General features: G+C 39.9%; 1 protein-coding gene across 1 annotated transcript; it reads left to right on the forward strand.

The window, feature by feature from the left end:
* On the forward strand, nucleotides 1-26,327 carry ARFGAP3 (ARF GTPase activating protein 3). Its single transcript, XM_005482804.4, has 16 exons — nucleotides 1-226; nucleotides 5,811-5,929; nucleotides 6,404-6,476; nucleotides 8,950-9,081; nucleotides 10,511-10,597; nucleotides 11,440-11,521; nucleotides 11,804-11,860; nucleotides 12,971-13,017; nucleotides 14,103-14,245; nucleotides 16,308-16,433; nucleotides 16,861-16,983; nucleotides 19,436-19,573; nucleotides 20,245-20,368; nucleotides 21,274-21,364; nucleotides 24,630-24,751; nucleotides 25,402-26,327. The coding sequence occupies exons 1-16, from the start codon at nucleotides 158-160 to the stop codon at nucleotides 25,417-25,419; spliced, it is 1,551 nt and encodes a 516-aa protein (XP_005482861.1). The 5' UTR covers nucleotides 1-157; the 3' UTR covers nucleotides 25,420-26,327.
* The last annotated feature ends 289 nt before the right edge of the window (nucleotides 26,328-26,616 follow it).

Here is a 26,616-nt window from a genome sequence, read left to right on the forward strand (position 1 = left end):
GGGCCGGGCGGGGCCGTACCGCCCTCGGCGCCAGGCGTGGGGCCGGCCGGGCCGCGGCGGGCGGAGCGTCCCGGGAGCGGCGGCGCGGGCAGCCCCGGCAGCCCCGGCCCTTCTCCCTCGCAGCTCCCCCGGCGGCCCTGCCGGCTTTCCCGGCGCCATGTGCGAGCCCAGCAAGCAGGACATCGCCGCCATCTTCAAGCGGCTCCGCTCCGTGCCCACCAACAAGGTAAGGGCCGGGCCGGGCCGGCGGGCAGCGCTCCGCCGCGGTGACACGTCGCACAGCCGGCGGGGCGGGGGAGGCGCGGGGCCCGCAGCCGGGCACGTCCGGCCCGGGACAGCAGGGAAAGGCCCGGTGGGTCCTCGGGATGGTTGTCCCGGGAGCGGGGGAGCTCTGCCCTGCCTGCCCCTCGTCCCTCCGGCCGGCATCCCGCATCCCGAGGGGATGAGCCCTTGGGGAGGGAGGCGCGGCGCCCACCGGGTGCCTCAGGTGCGCTGCGAGGGTCAGCTCCGCTGAGCATAAAAGCGAGCTCCCGACCAGCTGCAACGTAGTGTTGAGTGTGTGTTTATTTTATTTTATTTCCCTGTTTTTATTATCCAGAGAAGTGGCACAGCCACCTGTACAGTGATAAAAGTTTGTTGTTTTTGGATCCCGTTGGGCTTGTCCCGTGCCCGGGTGGGTTTCCGTGGTGTGAAGGTGTTCCTGCAGTGGCCCTTGGGCTGGGAAAGGTGACGCGGCACAAGTGCCTTCGGCTGCTCTGTGCCGCTTGTTTGTGTTGGCTTTGCGATGTAGGCTGAGAACATATGTGAAATATACACCCACCAGGAAACTTGGGATTAGCGTGATGAAGGAGCACGTTGGGTTTGTTTTCTGGGAATAGGAATCCGGATGTCAGTCTCTGGTCCGAAACTGACTTCCACTCTTTGAACACAATTCATTAAGACTGTGCAGGTCTGGTTTCTCAAAGCAGAGCTCAGAGGTGAGCACTCAGTTTCTAACAAAAGTATTCTCAAAACTTGCCTTTGCAACGGAGTAAAAAGTTTATCAAGGAAAGGTCCTAGTCCCAACAACGACGGCCAGAGATCTCTTACAAGCTCCTGAAATTCACTGGCACTCTGCCTGAAAATTGAGTAGTTTAGGGCTATTGTGGTGCTTTTTTTTGTATTGGGATCACAGGAGAACTAGAGAGTACTGCCTGGCAAGCGTGGGGTGCCTGGAGCAGCTCCCCTGTGCTGGACTCCTTTTTCTGTGTAAGCAGGTGGATGTGGCACCTATCGTTGCTCAGGTGTATCTGTCTCCCCATGTCAGATGTCACACAGACATTCAGTGTTGACAAAGCAATAGTGGCACAATGACATAGCAATAGTGGCACATAGCAATAATGCACAATGCGTGCTGCCACTCACCGTGGGCCAGTGGCACAGAAGTGGCTCAGGCACAGAGAACTCGACAACAATGCAGTGGTGCCCGGTCTGGGTGACCTAAGAAGGCAGAGAGGGAGAGTGAAAAACAGCAGCTTAGATCTCACAACTCTACCACTCTTGCCTGACTGTTTTTCTGAAGTAAAAGTTGTTTCTTCCATCAGTTTCTCATCTCATGTTTGTTTCCTTTCTGTTTCCTTTAGTTTCCTCTTCTTAAGCAGTCTATCTGCCCCTTTTATTTGCAAATCGTTTTTGGGGGGGAGGAAAGACATGGGAAAGTGGAAATATTGAAAAGGGTTCTGGATTAAAAGCTTAGTAATTTGCCTTAGCTGTGCAGTTTATGGATAGAGTTTGGGAAGAACTGGCTGGTCTGGGCAGGCATGTGCATTTACACTGTTCTGGGTGCTCTGCAGTAGTTCTTAGTGCATGTGAGCTTTGGAAAATAATTCTCATTTAAATAAATGTACAGTTTAATATGTGGGTTAGAGTGTGTTGAAAGTGATGTTTTAATAATTGTCTTGAAATTAACATCTGTAATTTGATGTTAGTTCCCTTTATGATGAGCTTTTGAGTTCTTGGTGTCTTTGGGTGTTGCATAATGTAGAGCTGCCTGATGACAGCAGGCTGTTGATCAGCTGCCTGATGACTTAACAAACATGTTACAGTTACTAACTAGGATGTATTTTGTACCCATAAATATGTTCATAGTCCTTAAGCTACTTGATATTGTTAACTTGAGTGTTTGAGTTGTACAGCTCAACCCCTTTGAAGACTTGCACACTCAGGCTGTGCTGAAAGTCTCTTTGATTCTGTCAGACCTTTTAGATCTGTTCCTCTGACAGTGTTTTTTCATTTCTTTCTTTCATCCTGCCTCTGCTGGGACTCCCAGTGTGTGTGCATTGCTGGTGGTTTATCAGTAGCTGAGTTTTGTTATTACAGTGTTATTTGGGTGTGGTTTGTGTTTGTGTTGGGTTTTGCCCCAGCATGGACGCTACTATCTTGTGTCCCTTAAGTAATTTTGAGGGGATGGCACTTCCAAGACAGGCAGTCCCCTTGCCTTCCCGTGGCCAGCCCTGCAGCTCCCTCCCTTAGGGTGGCATTCCCAGCCGGGTGGCGGTGCTGTGAGTTGGCGCTACCTTTGCTCTGGGTCCAGGTGCCCGTGCAGAGCTGCTTCCCAGCGGGATCAGCAGTGCTGATGCAAGAGAAGGAGGAACGCATATCTGGGGACAGTGGCTGGTGACTAAGGGGAGCTGCCTGGGTGCAGATGCCCTTGGCTGAGGCGCTGCCTGCTGAGTTCCAGCTGGGTTGGTGCTCCGGCAGCTGGATCCACAGCCCGGGAATGGCAAGGTGTGGATCTGCCCCGGGGCTGGAGGTTCAAAATGTAGAGGCTGAAAGTCTCTGTTTTCCCCTGACCTCGGGGATAAGTGCTCTTCCTGAACCTATTCACCTCTTCTGCTTGTGCCAAAAATAGCATTTCTGTCAGCTGTTTATTACTGCATTTCCACAGCCAAGGTCAATATTTTATTTATTTCTTTGGTAATGCGGGTGCTTTGTGCAAGGTGGATGATTTGTGATTTATTGACTGCTTGCTGTGGATTCTACCCAAATCTCTGTTTGCTCTTGTGCAAATATCTCAGTTAGGTCTTTGGCTGGTTTTTCTCCTAAGTGACTCTTACTGAATCTACACTGTGAAGTGTTTCAACATAAAGCAAACAAAAAGCATGCAAGTGTATTTTGAAAGCACTAGATTATTTAAGCATATCCTTCAAATTTATTTTCAATCAATATTTTAATATTTTAATTGCACCTAAATCTGTACAGAAAATACAATTTGTCTTTAAAATGGAAACAATTTCTTACAGTGGCTCTGAAATTGATTTTAATTTCTTCTCCCTGATTCTTCTTGAAATTTATCTGTGAGAAGCGCTTTAAAAATTGAGAAAACTAAGCAAATTAGTCTAAATGTTAGTGGTACATGCATCTATTTCTGCTGCATAGCATTGATGGAAATAGCAGTTCCTCCTTTGCTTTCAGAAGAAAATGGGATGTTCCTGCTTGTATCTCAGTCCTGAAAGGTGCATTTTTATGCCTGGGAATAATCTCCACAGGTGTCTGGTAGGGACTCCTGTGAGAGTGAAGATACTGAGCTGTGGCAGCCAACTCCAAGGTGATGCAATTGACTTTGAGATGTTGAAATTACAAAGTGCTCATAATTGGAAGGAAGGAAAGGGAAAGGAGAAGGATCTTCAGGTATGTTTATAACTGAACTTTTAAAAACATGGGTGTTTTTTTAACCACCCACTCCAGATTCTCGTTTCCCATTTGTACTCCAGGGAATTTTCACAAGACTTTTCAGCTTTGCTCTCCTGTATCAGAAGTGAGACCAGGGTTGCTCTCTTGGATTTGGTTTCAAGCAGAATCTTCTCCTTTTTTGTTGACCCATCCTCCTTTGGCCTTGCAAGAAAAAGCCTGAAAACAGTCAATTTAAAATGAAAATGAATCTCATGTTTTTTAAGGAGCTGCTTCACAGAATTTGAGAAAAAAATAACAAGTTCTGGCTACTTAGGCTGTATGTTTTCTTAGAATGTGGCCTACATGAAGTCTTACTCATTCTTTTTCCCCCACCCCTTCTGTGCCATTCTTCCACCTGAGCTTGTTTCAGGAGCTCCCTCTAACCCCTCCTGTTGTCCCTCGTTCTGTGTTGCTCTCATTTCTGCTGTATGCCAGTGAATGCCCCATTTCCACATGCAGGAGTATGCAAGTAACACCAATAAGTGTTAGGTGCCTGCTGAGAGGGAGAGGCAGGACTGGCACCTGCAGGAGCTGTGGTCTCCATGATCTCTGTGTGTTACCAGTCATTACCTGACTGCAGCTCACCCGTAGAGTGTGCAGGTATTGGAAGGGTTAATGCTGGGTCTGCTGGTGAGCTGTGCTTGTGCCTGATAAATTTGGACTGCCCAAGCTAAATAGACCCACATTAAACTGAGGAGTTTAGCCTCAAACTGCTTTGGGCAAGTAGTTGAAATTAATTTGAATGGATGATGGGTGGCATGACTTGATCCCAGACTCAGAGTTTGTTTGACTATGTGTGTACAAGAAAATAGAGACAAAAATCTCTGTCCAGGTTTACAGAGGGAGTTTCTGGCAAGAAGACTTCTTAATTTTATTTTTATTTTGTTGTTCAGCTTGGCAAGGAGGTGCTGGAAGCTCTGTGGCCTGTTTATGATGTTCCATATGGTCCCACCTGTCTTGAAATAAACTTTATTTTTTATATCTGCATATAGCTAGAACTTCCATTGCTATCCGAGGATGCATTCAGTTTATAGGAGGACGTTAAAGGATAAAGTTGCAAATTGGAATGCTGTCAATTTGCGTGTAAAAGCTTGTCTCTGTGGAGTTGTTTCTTATTAGGTGCCCCTGGGTGGATGCTTTTATTGTAAAAATACTTCTCTGCAATCTTTGCAGATACCTCTGAAAAAGCATTGATCAGATAAAGTCCTGTCATACAGGAATAGATGTGTGCACATGGAATTAAGTCAGAATAGCTGTTTCTGTGTAAAGTTATTGTATTCCTTGCATTTGATAATTGATTTGTATCAGATATTTTTTTCTGGTTCTTGCTTTCCTTGGTCAGAGAAGCACAAAACTCAGAATAGCTGAAAAAGGACTTGAAAGTCATGGTCTGCTGACCTGCAAAGTGTATGAGACACACAGAGACACAGCTCTTGCTGTTTTGGCTGAGTGTTAGAGGTCCATCATGGTGGAAATTCCTGGGTGCCCATGCAGTAGTTGTGGACCTGGTTGCTTTTTAACCAGCGTGGCACAGACAGTGGAAGGGCTGATGTGGCAATTGGTGTGTGATGAATCATGCGAATATCTGCAGAGGCTGTCTGGGTAAGCCGTGCTCAGAGGCCTTCTTCACACAGCTGGATTGCCATGGCTTGCCCTGAAGGTCAAGGTTTCAATATAGGGAAGTAGATAATGAGGGCATTAGTCCTGCTGATTACCTTCTGGGGACTCAAAAGTGCCACATGAGGAGAGGCTGCCTTCGGGGAAATATTTCTTAACCACTTTCCTGTTCCAGCAGTGCTGGAAGTGCTGTGTTAAACGTCTGTTTGAACTAGGCTGATGTGGGTTCTCTGACCTGGTTTCTCAACCTGTGTACAGTGGTTATTTTTGGAAATGGGGAGGCTGTAGTTGTGTGGGCAGATTGTGGAACTCCTCTTTAGATGTCTAAAATTAGGATACATGGAGTTGTCATGTCAACAAATGCTGTAAGAATGAGTTAACAAAGTTGAATCGCTGCAGGGGTGTTGCATTGACCTGTAATACAACTCTAAGGCCTGGTTATGCTCAAGTCCTGTTACTGATGTTTGTTTCCTTGCTTTCAGGTGTGTTTTGACTGTGGAGCGAAGAACCCCAGCTGGGCAAGCATCACCTATGGAGTGTTCCTCTGCATCGATTGCTCAGGCACCCACCGGTCCCTTGGCGTTCACTTGAGTTTCATTCGGTAAGTATTGCTGAGTTTGGACAGCAAAATTCATCTTTTAATGGTCTTGTTTGTTCACACACCTGCTCAGAGAGGAAAACCCATTCTTCCTTCAGCTTCTGATTGTGTTGGCTTTGCTGTATCTGATAGCTTTTTGGTAATAGTGTTCACTTTGCCAGCTTTGCTTCCTGAAGCAGCTCATTGTGGTGGCACCTGAGTTCTACCCTTCCAAGCCAAACTATTCTGTGGTATTGTACATACACACACAACTATCCTGGTACTTGGGTAGTGCTCAGGCAGGCAGCTAAATCTGCACCCTGAGCTGGTTCTGTTCCAGTGAGTGTCCCAGCCGCTGACTCAGGGCCTTTTGGGGTCTGATAAATAACTACAGATTACAAAAAAAAGGTAGGAAGAGAAACACTTGGCAAAAAGCCAGAAACAAAGTGATTTTAAATGGCTTTGGTGGTGACACTAAGACAATTTCTTTATATGTAGGTCAACAGAACTGGATTCCAATTGGTCCTGGTTCCAGCTGAGATGCATGCAGGTTGGAGGAAATGCAAATGCTGTACGTACTTCCAAGTGTTTGCTTTGCACATCGAAGCTTGGTAGACTTGGAAAATGTTGTCTGTCCTTACTGTCTCTCTTCCTAGGATTACTTTTATTTTTCCAGTCCTTTTTCTTTAATACAGCATTCCCCCTGCCCCACCTCCCCATCTCTAAAGAATTCCTCTTGATGGTTATTTCCTCCTTCATGCTTGCACCTTCACCATTTTGGTATGGTCTGAAAGTGTTTTTTGTTTTTTTTCTTATAAGTCAGTGTTGAAAATCACTGGAAAGGCCAGATCAGGTTCCTTGTCAGTACACATCTAATTTAGACAGCTGCTCAAAGATGGCTTGTAAAGCAAGTTTATGGCCCCTTCCTGTGACCATCATTCCTTCCATGGCTCATGAAAAACCATGCCAAAACCCATAGAACTGCCAAAAGTCACCCTGGAGTAAAGATCTGACTTCCCTGGAGTAAAGATCTGACTTACCTGAGTTAGCACTGCAGATAAGATGTGCTGCACTGTTGGAGGGGGACTAGCAGTGTCATGGTTTGGGCCAATTCACATTGGCTGTTACTTTCAACCTGATTTTTTATGTACTTACACAGCATGTTTGTAAATTGAAGTTCTGTTGACAGATGTCTTGTTCTCAGTCTCCCTTTTTGTTTTTTGTAAGCTCGTTGGCAATCTTTTCCCACCTTTTCCACAATTAACTGAGAGTTCTTCCTTAAGTTGGCCCACCCAGTGGGGGAACATGCAACTTCCAAAAGCAATTTCTGCTGAATGCTTATACCTTATATTTTTTCATTTGTGCTTGGTCCTTAATGTTGTTTTTTTAAGAAGCTTCACCCAATCTTGCTTTTCATAGTGTTTTCATTGATAGATTTAACCATTTTAAGTCTTTAGGGTTTTTCCAAATTTTTTTCCTATTTACATACAAAAATGCTGAGTTCAGGGTCATTGTTACTTATCTTCCATTTCTGTATTTTCCAGTCAGATATTTTTCTTTGAATTTTGCATGCAGCAAGTCACTATCTCAGGCTTACAGATCTGTGCGGTTACATGGTGTCTTCTCCCTCTTTTTCTTCTGCCTGTCCTTGCTGAGTTATTCCTTTCCATGTTAGTGCTGCTGTTATATAAATGTCCTCATCCAGTTTCTGTTATGTCATTAGTACAAAAAAATCACAGCTTTGACTAATGAGAAGAGGGGGATTTCATGTTAAGAATAATCATCATATTCTTAATCATGTTAAGAATAGTTCCTTTTTGAGCCAAATGCTTAAAAGCCTTGATTAAATGATATCAATTCTTCTGTGTAAAGGGTTTGAGGCAGTTGGAAAGAAGAGATGACAAAGTCTGAAAAAGTCTTCTGTTAGCCTGTTAGGAGAAGAATAACAATAAACCATAATTGTTTAATTTTGTGGGGTTTTGTCTTTCTTCTTGGATGTCACTGTTTCCTATCATACATTGTACCAAGAGGTGCAGTATACCTTCAGTAACTCCCCAGATACCCTAAATTCTCAATGGTCAATTCTTTGGATTGCTTCAGCAGATTAATACTTGAAACTTGAAAAAACAGATTGGTAAATTGTCTGGACATTTGAAGTAAAATTATCACTTTTCTTTTAATGGCACTAAAAAACCATTCCCTTTTGGTTCCAGTTAAATACCAAATTCTAGTTTTACTAACTATTGGCTAGAAGCCTTGCTAGATTAATATCAATCATTTTTGTTCTGTAATTGCCTGATGATGCTGAATCCTGGATAACAGCAGTCCTGAGCTTCCTGCTGTGCTTCAGATACCTGGAAAATCCAGGGTACTTAGTTTCTTGTGCTTTCAGATCAAATCTCTATGGTAAATGGAATTAGGGTTTCTAGGAAGCTCCTCTGAGTACCAAGTTAATAGGGGTATATATTTGCATGCAGAAATGCACAGTCTTCATTTATTAATTTTATATAAATACACAAGCCTATAAACGTATCTGGGCACATAGATATGTGCGTAGACCTCTTTCATTTGAATGAAAACCATTTTTGTATGCTCATTTTGATACTATTGAGCATGCACTGATCTCCCCTGACAGAGATGAATCCAAGCAGTGCCTTTTAGAGCATTAGGAATGTCCTCTGGAGCACAGCTACTGGCAATTAATTTTACCTCTTCCTTCCTCTTAATTGCCTAATTTCAGAACAAGGACTTTTTATGTGTAATGGAAGCTTGCATTTTTATATGCCCTTAAAGCATCACACTGATGTACTGGGTTTTTGGTTTGTTTGGGTTTTTTTTGGTTTTGTTTTGTTTTATTTATATGAAAGAAGTCACCAGAGTGGAGTTTCTTTTGTACTTTGCAGAATACTTAGACTCCATAATTTAAAAGATTAGATTTAGGCAGAGGAGCAGAGTAGTTTGCTGCATTGCGATATATTTTTGTGTGAAATGTCATTAGCTTTTAAGCCTGTTCCTCACAGCATTTTCTGTGCTCTGCTTCCCAGTCTGCTTTTTTCCACCAGCATGGGTGCACAACCAATGACACCAATGCCAAGTACAACAGTCGTGCTGCTCAGCTCTACAAGGAGAAGATCAAATCTCTTGCAACACAGGCCACCAGAAAGCATGGCACTGATGTGAGTAGTGTGTGTCCTGAGGCCTGGAGATTCCTGAAAAACTTCACCTCCTTTCCCTCTAAAAGTCACTTTAGATTTCTAATCAGTAATACAAAAGATTATCAGTCTTCAGATAATGTGGCCATTTTTCCATGAACCATGTAGTGGTTTTATTTTTGCTTATCTGAAATTGAATGTTTAGAGGAATGCAGCATGAAAAATTGTAATGGAATTAACTACAGACTGTGTGTGATTTAAGTGGGGTATGTTTTGATCAGGTAAATAATGTATTTTTTGGTTTTTTCCCTACAAAAATAATATTTGGGAAATTAGCAAGTTGTGTAGAACTTGCTGTTCTCCATCAGAAACCCTGAGGCAGTTCATGCAAGCTGTCAAAACATTGTTAGGTTGCTGACAGGAGTTAAGCAAAGTGTCCAGAATTGATTTCTGAAGTGTTAGATAAGTTTGACAACAGTTCTCTTCTTCATACACAAAAAACATGTTTTGATTTTTTAATTCAGGTTGTTGAAGTTTGTGACTGGTTCATTTGAAGTTGATCAGATGAGTGGAAATCAAATGCAAGAAGGCTTGATTTTTTTTCTCTTATCTGTGCATCAAACAGCATGAAATTTAATGGATAACTATAATTTTAATTATTCATAGTATGGACAATAGAATTCACATCACAAAGTTCAGAGAATATTTCTTTTGACTTAGTAAACAGCTTAAGATGTAAAATGTGTTCAAGAAGTGCAATATACTGTGTGTATCTAAGTTTTTGGCAAGTTCCCCAAATGACTCTTTGAGGAACTGTTTATCTTGCTTCAATTACAGGTTCCATCCAATAGTTTGATATTAAATATTTGAAAAAATCACTAAATATTTAGTAAATATTTTTAGCTGTGCACTGCAAACTAAAGTGATTATGTGCTATTTAAATTACTGAAGTAAATGATTCAGATTATTGCATTTAGTACCAACCATTGCCTCCCCTGTCACATGTTAAAAAATTCCTTTTCTGACTTAGTGATGGACCTGATTGCTGAATGGTGAGGTGAGCTTGTTGTACCTTCACTGTCCTTTCTGACAGAGCTCATTATTCCTGCATAGAGTAGGAAGAGCTGTGAGAAAAGATTTGCCTGTGGGTGATCTTGAGGTGCAGGTCACAGGTTGGAGTCCTGTCCTGCAGTCCTGTGGCACTCTGGGGACCCCAGCCCTGAGATCTGCCTTTGGCTGATCCACCAGGAGCACATGAAATATGTATGAATTCAATTAAAAAAGGAATGTCATCTATTGAACACCGGATAAATCTGTAAGGAAAAAATATGGACAAGAAAAAAAATCAATAATTTTTAACCTGAAAACAAAACAGAGTTGTTTTAAGATTAATGCATTAAAAAAAAAATACATTAGTGCAATTAACCTGTAAAATTCTGGCCCTTAATTTCAGCTGTGGACAGATGGGTGTGGAGCACCACCAGCATCACCTCAGAACAAAGAAGAGGAAGATTTTTTTGCATCCCATGTTTCTACCAAGGTACAAATTACCTCTCAAATTCTTGTTTGCTTTCTAAATACTTTGATTGTCTGTGAGGTCTATGGTGAAGATTAAACCCTGAAAGAAAACTTTGGAAAGAAAAGGTCGGGGAGTTAATATTTAACTGCTTTTCCTTCTGTGAGTCTCAGAATTCTTCCTGGATGTGAACCGCTTCCTAAGATGATCATTTTAAATGACCCAAATAGTAGCTAAATGTGGAATGAAAGTCTATTTTATTGTAGACACAACAATTCCACTTGGAGCCAGGATTTCTTGCTCGGAAGTGCTCTGATATAAATGTACTGTGTGGTACCTTGGGTTTTAAATCAGCAAAGTGTAACAGTTCTTACAGCATTTGTTGGGAGCTGGTCACAAACCTGCCTTTTGAGGGGGATGTGTGTGAAGGGAGTGGGAGGATGCACCAGGAATGTTGCTCACAATCAAAAATGTGTAAAAAACAGGAAGTGCAAGAGCTTCTGGTGGGGAGAAGGTGTGGTGATTATATGTAAATAAATCATCCAACAGAATTTAAATAAATCTAAAGCATGGTTAAAATGCTTTTTACTGGTTTTGATGGTGAATCAAAACCAGTAAACAGAATTCCTGAGAGGAAAAATAAAAGTGCTCAGGAGTAGGTTGAAACCATCTTGTTTTTAGTAAAAGGTAGGCATTTCTTGTAATTTTAATTGCTGCCCTTATGAGTACAGGTTTTAATCCTAAAAGCTGTAATCATAAGAATTCAATAATTATAAACCAGTGATGCTTAGGCAGTCTTTAGCTAAGTGCTCATTTATTTGGTGCATTCTGTTTTCTGTGCACTTTTGATTCTGTTTTTTACCAAGGCAAAGGATACAGAGTGGATGTTACCAGAACCAGTTACTCTCCAGCAGAAAACTTCAGAAAACATTCCAGAATCCTCTGAAGGTACGACTGATTCTTTATTAACAATAACTTGCATTTTTCTGATATGCTCTTAGTTTAGTCTCTTTTTACCTTGCTTTGATAGTTAAATAACCTAACCATGCTTAATAACACGAGAATTTGGGGTGCCTGCTGCCCTTTTAGTGACTGGGAAAGCTGTGATGGAAATACCACATTATGGTGTCTCTACCAGGCACTACCCTGAGTACAGGAAGATGTGTTTTGGTACTTCATGCATTTTAAAGAGCCTTCTGATATTCTTACCCTTTATTCCTTATCTTTTAGGATCAGAACATGGACCAAGTGTTGATGGCCTTAGCACATCCCCACAGCCTGCATTAGGTAAGGAGTGCAAGCAGCAGAGGAGAACAGCAAGTGTAGGGAACCCAAATATCCCTTTGGAAAGAGAATGTCTGCCTAGGAAGAGCTGTGGAAATAGATTTTGCTCCCTTTTCAGAAATCTGAACATAAAAACTTGGACTGTTAAAATCCTGTGTTGATAATGCAATACCTTCAGTGACCAGGCTTTTATACTTAACACTGAGCAGTTTGTCATGCTGTGAGTAAGGAAAAAAAGCTGATGGAGATAGAATGGAGTAAAATACGTCTGTGATTTGTCACTGTGAGGCTTGTCCTGCAGGACCAGGCTTCTGAACAAAGTGTTCATTCTCAGCAGCACAGAGTAAGGGCTGTCTGGACCTGTTTCAGTTCTTTAGGCAGGTATGATCTTCATCACTGTTTTTATTTGGGTTTGGTTATTTTAGAGCTGGAGACTACAAAAAACTTTACTGGATGCACTTCATGCTTTTCTCATTTGTTCCTTTAACATGTTCTCCTAAGACAAGTGCTTTTCTTGGTTGGTTTGGACATCACAGGCTCTGTCTAAAGGGAGCAATCTCTGTTCAGTGTATGCCCCTTTCCATGCAAATTTCAGCTCAGAGTGTTTTTTCTGTGTGCACAGGCATCCAGTAGGATGCTGTAGGAGCAGTTGATAATATAGGAGCTGTTTATCATGCTTGTGATGTTTTAGTGATGCAGGTATGTTCTTTCTGTGTGTGTCTCCGGTGGGTTTGAACACAGCCAATGCCTTTCTAGACAGGAAAAAACTCATCTTGGGAGTGATATGAGGTCAGGTGGACCTCAGGTCTAATTCAGAAGAGCAAGTCCTGCTTTCCTGTTCTGTTAACTAGCAGGAGCTTGCAACAGACAACTGAGCTGTAATTTCATTCCTTTTGCATATTTCCAAGAGATTCCCATCAAAGGTAGCTCCTCACATTTTCTTGGAGATATCCACAGCTCTGTTACATAGCTCAGTTTAGTATCTCAGCCCCTCAGTGTAGAAAGACATGAAAATAAATGGCAAAAACTATTTTGAGGTTGATGTTACAGAAATTTTCTTCTACAGTTCTGGAATTAATAAAAGTTGTATGTTAACTAATGTAATCCTTGCAGAGAACACCACCTTCATAAAAAAGAAGCCAAATCAAGCTAAGAAGGGGGTAAGTGTATGTAAACAATGAATATTTTTAACTGTGTTATAGGTCATTTATTTTAAGATAGTTTAAAGATATTTACAGACTTGCTTCTGCATGGAGTCTTAGCACTTTATTAGCATCTGGTCTCTGTAGAAAGGCAGGAAGAGAGTTTAGTGTCTCTGAATGATGGGTCAAGGCACAGGAAAACTGAGGAAGGCAGCTCAAGTTTTGAATGTGTGGCTGTTGCAGCTGAAGAAGCAGCCCTAAAAGTCACCCTAATGCCACCCCAGTCATGGGCTGTCAGGGTAACAGCTTCTTACAGGGACTCACTCTTTTTAAGTCTGGGCCACTGTAGGACAGAAGATTTTGAAGGTTTATTGGAGTAGATAATTTAGATTAAATCCCATGATTTTGTACTCCCACCAGAAGACCCTAATAGCCAAGAGGAACTTTTTATTCTGAGTGGTTTGTGCAGATCTGTTCCCTTCCAGTGAGAACAACAGAACTGAGTTGAACAGTGCAGGTACAGTTTGGGATCTGTGTGTGCATGGCCTGGAGCTTTTACATGAAGGCTTTAAAGCAATAAAAGCTGAAGCATTGTGAATTTTACTGTTGCTGCTGTATTGCAGGTGAGGAATTAAACACAGAGGAGACTGAGAGCAGCAGTTTGAGGGCTGTGCCACTATTTGAGTCAGCACCCTTGTATCCATATCTGCAGTATTGTTTTATAAATAATGGTTCCATTGCAACTAAATTTATTATATTATTCCTCTACAACAAAAGAAACCAAAGTTGTTCTATGTGTTATATTTGTTTGAGCCTGCCAATATCTGAACAATTAAAACATGAATACTTCAATTTTTCTGTGAGACTTCACTGCAAAGCTAACTAAATCTGTAACAACAATTAGCAGAAACAGAATTTTGAAGTCCAGAATATGGAAAGAAGTATTTTCTATGCTCCAAATTGTCCTTGCTGTCTTCAAGGACTGCTCCCACACAGAATGTAGTGTTTGCTGTTGCTTTCACATCTGCCTGTTGAGTCAGCTTAGGTGGTTCTCTCAGTTATAGTTTTGGGGGTTTTGGTTTTTTCTTTTTCTGTAATTCCAGCTTGGTGCCAAAAAAGGTGGTTTGGGAGCCCAGAAAGTGAGCAGCCAAAGCTTCAATGAGATTGAAAAACAAGCACAAGCTGTAGATAAAATGAAGGAACAAGATCTTCACAGTAGTAAGAAGACTGAGAAGGAAGAGCCACTGTAAGTATGAATTAATTATAAAATGGTAAACCATAAAGCCTAATATAATGAGCTAATTGACAGCATTTTAAATACTACCATAAATTAGCATATGCAAATAACACTTCAGTTCTTCAAAGAAATTCCCAAACAGACATGGTTAAGATGAGCCAAGCAGTAATTCCCCCAATGCTTTTTTTTTGGCTATTAAATATATGTTTATACACTTGATTACTGTAGAAAATTAATTATTAAGAAGACTCTTGGATCTTGAATTTTTTTCATCTCATGATGGTTACCTGGTTTATTTTGGTTTGGTGTAGTGAGCTCAATGCTATTGAAAGCAGTCTTTCTAAGAGCATAGGGAATATTCAGCTTGTACTTGCTGTACTAAGAGCAGAGGAAGTTTAAGTATGTCTCAAATTGCTTGATGAAGTTGTCAACTGATTTCTGCTGGAACTGCCTTCACTTTCACCAAAACCCTTTGAATAATTCTGTCTGAAGTCTTGAATCTGTTGGTGCACCTTAATTAATAAATACTCAGCCCTAAAGCTCAGAGGGTGCTGTTCCTGATTCCTCTGCTAAGTGGTTTTGGTTTTAATATTTCATTGGTTGTCATCAAAAATATAATACTAAATCATTGGTCAGTGTACACTTTTACTGTTACAGAGCTTAACATCCTGTCAGGTGCTAGAGAATCCATCCTATAACCTTATAAGAAGTTTTCTGAATTATTACATAATTACCGGATCACTTTTTGCTCATGATACCAAGGTCTTTGGTCTGTAATCTCCTCCCCATTCCTTTTGCTTATTTTTCTGTTGTCCTTGCAGAAATGAATGTTTTGGTTGCGTTAAAAATGCCAGTCCCAAGAGGATCATTTGAAGTGTTTTAACCACAACATCATGGTTCTTGGTGTTTGCCAAAAACTACCAGGGGAGAGACTCTGAAGTGACAACTAAATAATAAAAAAAATGATTGTTCATGTATTATTGTTCTTTATCAATATTGTCTTTGACTGTATAATTTAGTTTGGAAGAAAGTCTCAAGCAGTGTCTTGAGTTTTGTGTCAGAAATGTATAAATCTAATGATCCAGCCAACTTTTATTAAAAGTTCTGCAACCTTTCTGCTGCAGCTGAAACCCTCTAAAAATGCTTGTAAACATGAGGGATGCACATGCACTGAGTTTATGGATCCAGTCCCAGTGCAGGCAAGAGAATTGTGTTTCCTTGAGATTATCAATTAGGTGGCAGCAGATACCAAAATGAAAGGAAGGTGAACTCTGCTAAAGTTGCATTTGCTTCCAACTAATTTGTGTAACATTTTTAATTTTAAAAGCTTGAGTACTAAGCTTTACTAAATTAATTTAATTTGACTTTATGTGGGAAGGAGTGGAAGTGATTCTTTTGTAGTTTAGTATTTGGAAGGAGGAACAGTTCTGAGACTTAAATGTGATTTTAAATTCTTGCAGAATTTCCTTATCTTCTGCTGTGCGCTGACAAGAATAGATAGCTGAAATTACATCTAAAAACTTGATCAGTATTCCCATTTGTTTTAATCAACAGCAAATAAGATTTTGATGTTCATAAAATAGATTTCTTGAGAAGGGCTGCTAATCTTCCTGCATGAAGTGCTGGGTAGATGTTATCAGTTACTCCTTTCTGCTTTGCAGCATTTCTACCAGCAGCATCCAAAATCTCATTTGCCTTTCTTCTGAAAGTTCATTTGTACTTTATGCCAGTTGAGACTGATGAATTAAAATATGCTCATTAAAATCAATAAAAATTGTGTCCCTTTTGACCTGACAAAATAAATTTAAGCAGTATTTCTGCAATTCTGTAATCAAGATGAAAAAACTTAGTCTCTGCTGCACTGCTGTGACTGGAAAATATTAAGATGGTTTGGAGGTAGGGATGGGAGACTTAGCTGACCCCAGATGTGCCTTAAGAGAAGACATCAGAAAATACAGCGCTGAAATAAATATTGTTATGTCTACTATAAATATTGTTAATGTCTACTAATATTCCTGGGCTGATTCGGTGTAGCATTGAACATTTCTCTGATAACTGTGTTTTTTTCCAGTGTATCATCTTTAAGGTTGGCCTACAGAGATCTAGATATTAAAGCCAAAGAAGAAACCTTAAACCTCTCTGGTAAGAAGAAAACAGAACTGGAGAGGCTTGGCATGGGATTGGGCAGCAGTAGGAGGTATGTGAAGTTCTGGAAACTGTATTTGAAGTACTCTGTGGTTTTACACACTTATCCCTCATTTTACTCAGGAAACTAAGAAATGGACTAGAACATGTTATGGAAACTTGAGCAATATCAGCAAAAAAAATCTTCTCTTTGTCAAGGGGAAACTTCTGATAGATTTAAGTTCTAACCTGCCAGACAAAGGTCAACCTAGATTGTGTTTTCCAGCTGCCAGAATGGGCTTTGTGTTCAGAGAAGTCCTGTCCCTGCTTGAGAGAACTACGATTTTCCAAGGCTTTCCTTTATTTTAATTCCTCTTTCTTTAAACATCTGTCTAGCTTGGGCTTCTTAGCAAGCTTCAGAAACTAGATTTGGGCTTTGATTTCCTTTTTTTCTTTAAGTTTGTCATCTCTTGACATGCTTGTTTTCTTCCTGTCCCCAGTGGCATTTCTCACTCAGTGGCCTCAGAGATGCAAACAATCGAGCAGGAAACACCTACAATTGCAAAGCCAAAGAAGAAGTACATGGATGATGTGGAAGACTCTTACTTCTCTTCTAGCTTGAGGTATTCTGTGAGCTTTTGATTCTGGATGGGCCCAGAAGTGTGTGCAGGTTCCATAAAAATATGCACAGTGGTTTTGAAAGCTGGGATGGAGACAGTTTGAAGGGGACATCTGAATCAGAAGAGTGGTGGGAAGGTTGGCTTTGCCTCAGTGACAGGTGGATTTGTGAAGGAGGTGAGGTAGCTTTGTTGGAAAAGTGTCTGAACTATTTGTTTGTAGATTTATCTTGTCCAGAGTCTGGTCTCTGCTTGCATGGACAGTTGCCATTTGCTGTATTCCAAATCCAGCGAATTTTTTGTCAGGATGACTTGTGTTCATTCCTTTTTTCTTTCTTTCTTGTGCTGTTGTCTTGAAATTAAATAAGCTCTGAAGTCTGGTATTAGATGTTGCATCATTCTCTGCATGCCAGATGCACAAACCTCAGTCTTCTTGAGGTATTGTGCTGGGTGTGTTGTGTGGATGTCTGCAGTCCTATTTCAGAGACTTTTATGTATCTGAACATAAAATGTGAGCAAAAAACAATTGAAACATTTGTTATCAGAGGATGAATGCAATGCACACTATAAAATACTTCTCTTGGGAGAAGGAAAATAATTAAATCTTACAGGCACTAATTGCAATGAACCAGCTGTTTCTGGACTGAGAGATGTAAACAGGTGTTGCTTTCATAAACTGCCTTTATTGGATCCATGCCACAGCAACGTGAGAAATTGTACCTAATTGCTTGTAGACAGGCAACAAAAGCACAAAGGCTTTTGTGTCACTGTTTTGTAGTGCAATCACTGCAACAGAAATAGAAATGTGGGTCCAAGGAAAGTGGCAGCAGTCTTGTAAAATAAAGCATTTCAGTGCTTGCCTGAAAAGAACTGTTACTGCTCTGAAATTATTCATCAGCTACCAGCAGGCAAAGGATGAATTATGGAGGAGCTTTTAATGTGTTGTGGTTCAGTGATTAGAGCATAGATTGTAACCTGGCTGTTCCCTGCTCTTGTTGTTCTGGTTAGAGCTGGGAGGATCTAATTGGAGTTGGTACACAAGTTCATTCTTTTAAAGAAAGAACAGTCAGATTTGGACTTCTTAAGGGTATTATTATCCTTTATTTCAAGCTGTGACTTTGAAAGAGAGGCAAAGTAGCTTTGGCATCATCTTAGTATATGCCCAAAAGCAAAATAATCATACTGGATATTAAGGTGTTGATAAATCAATTAAGCAAGCTAAAGGTCTCAAGGTTTAGACATAAAATTGAAGCCTCTGAAAATCCTGTATTTTGATGTTTTCTTTTGCTGCGGTTAATAAAATCTTTACTAACATCACAATGTAATATTTTAAAATTTTGTGTTAAATGCAGTTTTTCTTTCTCTCCCCCACCCGAAATACTGAAGAAGTATTTTGTAAAGCTGCAAAAATCTAAGAGGAAAGGCTAGAGAAAATAAACACTTTCACCCAAGTCAGCTCATGCAGCCCCTGCCCAGTGCCATGGTTTTGTTGGCCATTGTGAGATTGGAAAGCTTCAAATCCATAAAAACACTTTGATTGTTTGTTACTATGGAATTTATAAAATTGCTGTGGTTTCTTTTTGTCTGTCAGGAGAGAGGCTCCTGCTTTTTTGTAGAAGTTCATTCCAAATCTGTCCCTCATATTTTCCATGCTCAGTGCTGAGACTTTGCTGCTGCAGGTGTCACATTTCTCATGAACTGCAAAAACAAGTGGCCTGACCATTCATAGTGCAAACATGTAGAATTTTTTTAAGAGTATTTTTCACAAGATGCAGGTGCAGACTTTAATATCTTATCTCGTTCTACTGAATGGTTCCATTCTCCTATCCCCCTGTGGTTTTGATCATTTTTCTTCCCATCCTGGTCATAGCCAAAATTCAGGTAAATTTCTTTAAGCACAAAATCTTAATCTTTGGCATTTTAATAGGTTTTGGTGGTTTCTTTTTTTTTTTTTTTCCAAATATTTTCTACATATGCTGAGGTATGTGTTGGTAATCAAAAGGGGAAAAGATCAACTCATGTACCAGAATTTACAAACAGGCTTCATTTTTTTTCCTTTTCTTTATTTTGTGTTTTCCCCATAGTTTTGATGTGTAAGAGAAGATTGCCGTATTAAATTCAGACTCCCTTTCAAGAAATATCTTTTTAGCATTTAATTTTAATCAAATGTGTGGTAGAACTCAGAAGTTCTTAATATTAGAACTAAAAAAAAAAAAAAGCCAGAACCAGAAATAAAGGCTTTCCTGCCTGTTCTGAGCCATTGGATTCAACTGTCCAAAGCTTCTAAAGCAGTATTGTGAAATCCAAATTACTCACTGACAACTGTAATTTTGGTAAAAACTTACTTGCTGGTGAACACTTACAGCAGTCATTATCTAACAACAAATAAATATATTCCCACTTTTCAATAATTAGAAAGTTCTGACTTTTCAAAAGGTTTTTCTTTCTTTTGTTCTAGGTACTCTGATTCTTCAGATCTGAGGAGCAGCACTTTCTCTAAATGGGATGACAATTCAGATGCTTTTTGGAAGAAAGAAAATAATAGTAAAGACATTGATATATTGTTAACTTCAAAAAGCACAGGATTTTCAGACAGGTACACCAAGAAAACCAAACTGATTTTTGTCCAGAAAGCCCAAGTTTTAATGTGATTTGAGTCCTGGTCATAGTAGTGGGATTTTCTTCAGTCTGTAGAAGGAGAATTAGGCCAGAACTTCCATCAGCAGTCAAGGGATCTCCTGACTGAATTTCTTTTGTAAGCTGAATTTCTTCCTTACATTTTAAGCACTGTCTGTTGTGCTCAGAGTCCAATGCATGTAGTGGAGGTAATTCCCAAACACTTTCAGGAAAAGAGGAAATAGACAAAAGATGTGGGGAGAAACTCAAATATTTGCACTGTTCTGAGCACATACCTGCTTTGTTTATTGTGTGATAAATCAAAGGAAGCCTTGTTAACAAATGAATGAAAATTTGGAGTGCTCAGTTCTGAGGATGAAGGTACTAGAGACACAAGCAACAGGTCTGGTTGTGATGATAAAAAATATATTTTCTCTATGACTGCTGAATTTCTATCTTTGTAACCAAGTAGAAGATGTAAGAATGGGGGGAGCATGTGCTTGTTTGGTGTTTTCTGCCTCTCTTCTTTTTAGTTTAAATCATATTTTTCATTTCCTTGTACAATTTGAGCACTTGAGTGCTTCTTGTTTGATTCCTTTCATTCTCGTGTGGATGAGGTTTCTGTCCCTGATGCAGTTTGTTTCCTTCCAGGCCTGCATCCCGGCGTAAGCCTGAACATGAACCTTCTGCAAACACAGATGAGGCACAGAAAAAATTTGGCAATGTCAAAGCCATTTCATCAGACATGTACTTTGGAAGGCAAGATCAGGCTGATGTAAGTAGGAAACAGTGATAAGTATTTTTAAATGTTATAATATTCTTTGACTATAAAAATGGTATTCTTGTGAGTTAGAAAGAAGGCAATATATAGTTAAAATTTGTAGAATTCATGAGCTTACAGAATTATGTCCCCTTGATTGTTTATTTTAGAAATGTACAAATTTCAGATTGTTTATAATTTAATTTTAAGGAATTGCAGTTGCATGCAGGACTGTACCTCCATCATTCTTCTTTCATGCTAGAAGTGGTAGACTATGATTTAGCACTCCTGATTTTTGATAGAATCAGTCTTAATTTGTTCTGGATACCCAAACTGATGCCAACAAACCACTGCTGAAACATCTTCCTGTGTGGATTTGTTGCATGAAAACATCATTAATGTTGTAAAGCTAACCAGGTAAAGAAATTAGTTCAGTGAATTGCATGGAGTAGAATCAGCCTAGGAAAAAGAAATTAGTATTGTGCTGCATTTTGGAGGCGAGATACAGATTTTGAATGAAAAACTAACAGTGTAAGTACTAATGAAAAATATAATTACTGTTTGCAGGGAACTTGGAAAAAGTTGAGTTAAAAGTGTAATGTGGTTGGAAGGGTCAGCAGGATGTTAACTGCAGTGCTTTCCCCTTGATTTCACATTTTTTAGTTGTTTTTAATGGCTGCAGAGATTTCCAGCAGTTGTAGGGTAACTAACAGCTGGTGGGAGCTTTGGGGTTGCAATGATAAATGTCACTCTTGGGTAACTCAGAAATGAGATGGTGGCAAACTCAGTGTAAGTGATGTGAAAACTGAAAGGGGCACAACTTCAGTTCTAAATGTCTGGAGTCTCTCAGATTGTCTGATGTGACCTCAAAAGGTGACATCAAGGTGGTAAAATCCTTTTTGTTCTCAATTCTTTTCCAGTATGAAGCAAGGGCTCGGCTAGAAAGGCTTTCTGGAAGCACATCCATAAGTTCAGCTGACTTGTTTGAAGACCAGAGGAAACAATCAGCAGGTACAAATCAAACAGTGAGAGACTGGAAAATGTGGGGAATGCAGGCCCTGACTCTGCTCCTCATCACAGTCATCTCTGTGTTCTGCAAGCAGAATGCTAACAGCTCAAACAGGCATGGCAGGTGTAGTCAGTGTTTGAAAATTAACCCCTTAAACTCCAAATTTTTTATTTTTGATTGTGTAAGTTCAGTATTTTATACTGGGGACTGTGTTGCAAATAACAGACTGTTTTGTAGGTAACATTTATCAAAGGAAAACTGTAATATTTTCCAGTGAGCTAACACCTAAATGGACTCTCAGGTAGTTTTTTTGATCAGTTACCATAAGTAGCTCATTAGCTGTCATAATACTGGATCTAGGAAAAATCATTAAATAAATGTTAGTGGACTTGAAATTCCCATGTAATCTGTTGCATGGCATATCCATTCAGTGGGATATTTGCTTCTACCTCTGGCCTTGCAAAATTATTAAAGAAGATCTTCACTTGTTTGTTTCAAAGATTTGTTGGAGCATCTCACATGGGGGAGTGTAGTTCATCAAATCAGAAAGGGAGAAAGATTAGATTGAGTGAAAAGAAGCCCCTTAGGATATTGAAAATGTCTCATGTTTTCTTTCCAACACTTCTTGGATTGTGCAATAATGTGCAATGGAAAAGGTGGCACATAATGCTGGAACATTTTATAGGCTTAATCAGTTGAGTTTCATTCCTTAACTTTTGAAGAAATTGGAAAAAGAAGAGTTACTGAAGAACTTGGGATCTGTGAGTAATTATTCAAACAGCCTGGAGAAACAAACAGTGTGCAGCATCTGATTTTACTTTGGAAAAGTAAGAGGGAAAAACCCAAAATCATGTGACTGTTAAGTTTTGATCCCCTGAAAGCAAATTTGAATACACTGACTAGCAGAGAACACACACACACACTGAGAAAACAGAATTTTGTATTAACTATATAGCTAATATATTTCTATAATCTATTATTTAAATATGCTATATAATATATTTATTTTAGGTATTACATAACTGTGTGGTTATTTATAACTCCTGATACTGGTTGCTTAAGTAAAACTGGGTTTTAGGAATTTGTAATGTAAAAAAAAAAAGTTAATGAGGGAAGAAGATATCAAGCAGAACTCACAGTAAGTTGCTTTAGCCACTTGAAAGAGCATTTGCAACACGGTGTTGTAAATTCACACCATGTAAGTACTGAAACTTCCTTTCCTGCATGTCTCTGCTACACCCCTCACCTCAAAAACTGAGGGGTGGCCCTTCTTGGAGAAATGCTACTGCACTGACAGTTTGTCCGGTATGGAATGAATGCCCAGATTATCATTAGTTCCATAAAATAAACAGGACACTGTTTATTTTATGGAACTATAAAGTAATCAGGCCACAGTCAATAAAAACACCACTGTAGTTCTGGAGACCTTGCCACTCCTTTGCTCTGAGGTTGTTTTGATGAGCACTGATGAGGTGCCAGTGGGGGCTCCTTGCTTTTGTACAGAATGCTGTAGGGAAGTTTTTAACCAAGGAGGGGGCTGCAAGAAAAAGCCTTTTTGCATTGTTTCAGAGCTGATGCTGATGTCAGCCAAGTGGCTGACTTGGAAGTGCTGATTTGGAAGGAAACCACAAGAAAAGGAGATGCTTTCCTGCCTTGTTTACATGAACTTTACTGAGCCAGCAAATGAGGAGGGAATTCTTGCGGCTGGGAGATGTTTAGAGCTTCTCAGGTTATTTATATCTGCAGATTTTATTTCTATGACTGATTTAAGGCAACAAAAACGCCTTAACCATTTGATGAGTGGAAGAGATCATAAGGAAGTCCAGATTACAGCTCAGAAATAGGGCTGTCTGAAGGAACTCTTGAAGATAATCTGTAAAGAGCATCTATAATACCTATAAACCCATGCTGGGTGGAAGGATTGGAGTGCAGAGTTCTCTTAATGTGACAAGACATCTGTGCTACAAACCATCCTCTTATCTTAGGTAAAACAGGTTATCTCCAGGATTGTCTGTCTCAGCCTGCTGAGGAGGCAGGTGCCTTTAACTTGCCAGGATAGAGGAGCTACAGGTTCCCTCTGCCTTCTCTCTCTTCCTCTTCCACCTCTGTTTGGAAGATTAAAAGGAGTCTCCATTTGGAGAATGGTCTGGTTTGGGATGGTTACTCCCTGGAGCCCCATTTATTCCCAAGATTTTTGGGGTGACCTCACTGTGCCCTTCAAGTACCTGAAGGGATCCCACAGGAAAGATGGAGAGAGACTCTTGACAAGGGCCTGGAGTGACAGGACAAGGGGCAATGGATTTAAACACACAGAGGGGAGGCTTAGATTGGATATTGGGAAAAAATTGTTCCCTGTGAAGGTAGGGAGGCCCTGGCACTGAGAAGCTGTAGCCGTCCCTGGATCCCTGGCAGTGTCCAAGGCCAGGTTGGATGGGGCTTGGAACAAGCTGGGATAGTGGCAGGTGTCCCTGCCCGTGGGAGGGGGTTGGAATGAGATGATCTTTGAGGTTCTTCCCAGCCCAGGCCTTTCTGGGGCTGACTCTGTGATCACAGTTCTGTGATTCTGGTTTACTTGGATTTGTGCCTTTGACAGTATCCCATATTTGACATTAAACCATGCCAGTAATTATTTTCGCCAGTGAGTGGGTGACAGTAACTGTTAGCATGTTAATGCTTAGCATGCAGTTAGAGTAGTTAATTAATTATCTTTGATTTCTGTTACCTTTAGACCTGCCCTTCCCATAATAACAGCTGAGCTAATTCTGTCCAAATTTTAAGGAAGGCTGGATTGCCAGCATTGTTCTGGAGTTATAAAACCTAATTTATTTACATTTACTGTAATTTCTATGGATTTTTCCAAGCCTCAAATGTAGTAAGGCAAAATGTTTGTGTTTAAACAGCATGGAAATCACCCCTCTGCATGCACACAAATAGGGTTCATCACTTCAGCCACCTCTGAAGTGCATTCCTCTTTAAATTGCAAGCGGATAACAGCTGCTGAGGATACAAAACAACATTGTCACAAACTGGAAGTACACAATAAGTCATCTACTATCCAAACATGAATTGCTTTCCTGGGAATGCAGAGTGTAGAGGATGGCACTCTTGAGTGGAATTATGAAAACCTGAAAACAATCCAAGGGAAGTGCATTTAAGACATTGAGATCTTTGCCTAGTGCTCCTGGTCATACATTGTACTTCAGGGAGAAAAAAAAAAGGTTGATTTTAATATTTTAAAATCCTGTTTCTGTGTGTGTCTCCTTTTAGGAAGCTACAATATTAGCAATGTCTTGTCTTCAGCTCCTGATATAACTCAGTTTAAACAAGGAGTGAAATCCGTGGCTGGAAAACTTTCTGTCCTTGCTAATGGAGTCATGACATCTATACAGGTGAGTAAAAATATAACAGTCTGTTAACCATCAGTTGAAGCCTTTCTGTAGGGATTTAGTACCATGGATCCTGCCACTGAATTACCTTTAGGGAGAGCAGAATGCATTTGGTTTTGAGCTCTGTAGAGCTCTCAAAGTAGACAATAAATCTTTATCATTTAGAAAATAGATCTCTATCTGCTAGCTCACCTTCTTCAGGATATCTTTTTCCTTACAATTAAAAAATCCCATCATGAAAGTTATTTGTTGTCACTCTATTTTAAACTCCTCACAGTTCCTAACTCAGAATGGAATAGTTTGGGTGGAAGGGATCTGCAGTGGTCATACAGCCCATCTTGTGTTGGCTCTTTAGCTGACCTCTGATCCATGTTTTTGGATGAAATAAGCCATCCTGGCCTCAGTGTCCAGCATGTTTTGTGTGCTCCAGTCACTTGGTAATTCCTGTATGGGGTCATTGGGAGCTCTCAGATGTTTGAAAATCAGGCTGATTATCCTGGAATTCAACCCTAAACTCCAGTTCTTGGAAGCACTGGTCAATTTTCTGAAAGTCTTGAAGAATTCAGCTGGTATTGCACAAATGGAAGTAAAACTGATTTCTCTGCATGGAAAACCCACTCATAGCTGGTTTGTGTTTGTTTTTGCTTTTCTAGGACCGATACGGTTCCTAACTGAAGCTAAAGAGATTCCTCTTCAGGCACACAGTAATCACTCTGCTGATTCAAATGAAGGTTGCCTTAAGACTGATGATGTTTTTACCTGTTTGTTAGTGCAGATTTCTGACTCAGCCTCTTAGTGCTGTTTCACCTTAACAGAGCAGAAATCTTGCAGCAACTTGTTACATTGCATATACATTTTCTTTTTTCTTCCTTTCCAGTCTTTATTTCTTAACGGCCTTATTGTTAGATAAGCTGGGAGCTTTATTTCATTACTGGCTCTGTCTGTGAGGTAGGAAGGAGAAAGGAGGTGGTGGTGTTCAGTAGACTGTAGCAAAATATTCATTTAATTTAAACCTGTGTTTCCAGGAAGCAAAAGCTCTTGAAGTCATAAATTGATGTGCATTAAAATGGTGGGGAATTAGTGGTTTAATACAGTATTCCAGCTAGAAGGTTCTGTGTTTAGATGTGAAACGTGGAGAAGTCAAAATGTGTAATGCTGAATAGTGGATTTCACCTTGTTGTGGGAACAGTCTATTTATTCCTAGTTTTGAAAGTTACAAAAAAATCGCAATATAGAACCCTTAAGTGCTTTTAAAAATTCTGTATTGTGTAAAAATTGAAAAAAAAAAAACTTGAAATATACTAAGGGCCTAATAGAGTAGTTAATTAAATACTTGTTAAAAATGTTTAGCACAATCTTAGATTTTTGATAAATTATCAATTATTGAATAAGGAAATAGGGGGCTGTGTTTTAGACAGTCTAGAATTTATTGCTGATGACATCCTGCATAAAAATGATTATGACCTTAAAGAAGAAACTTTTCAACCAAGAATGAATTCACGTTAATTCTGTTCTGTAATTTTCTTAATTCAAATTTGTAAACTGCTGATATCTAATAAAAACAATTGATATAAACTCAGTTTTGCATTCAGTTTCTATGTGTGGCCATCAGTATCCAGCTTTCTAAACATTCTCATCTGTATTTTGTCTATAACAGTGGTCTGGTAAAATCAGCCTTTAGTTTCAGGTAGTCAAACTTGCTTTCTTATTAAATTGCTGTAGTGATTTAGAAATCTAAACACTTAAGATAGGGCGAAAAATAAACTATGGAACTGATCACAGTTAACAGTGTAGCTGGTTTTAGGATTTAATTTCTACCTGCCTCTTATCTAATTCCCACTTCTGATAACCTATTTTTGTGGTTGTTG

The sequence above is a fragment of the Zonotrichia albicollis genome, chromosome 4, assembly GCF_047830755.1.
Source record: "Zonotrichia albicollis isolate bZonAlb1 chromosome 4, bZonAlb1.hap1, whole genome shotgun sequence".
In the NCBI taxonomy this organism is placed as follows: domain Eukaryota; kingdom Metazoa; phylum Chordata; class Aves; order Passeriformes; family Passerellidae; genus Zonotrichia; species Zonotrichia albicollis.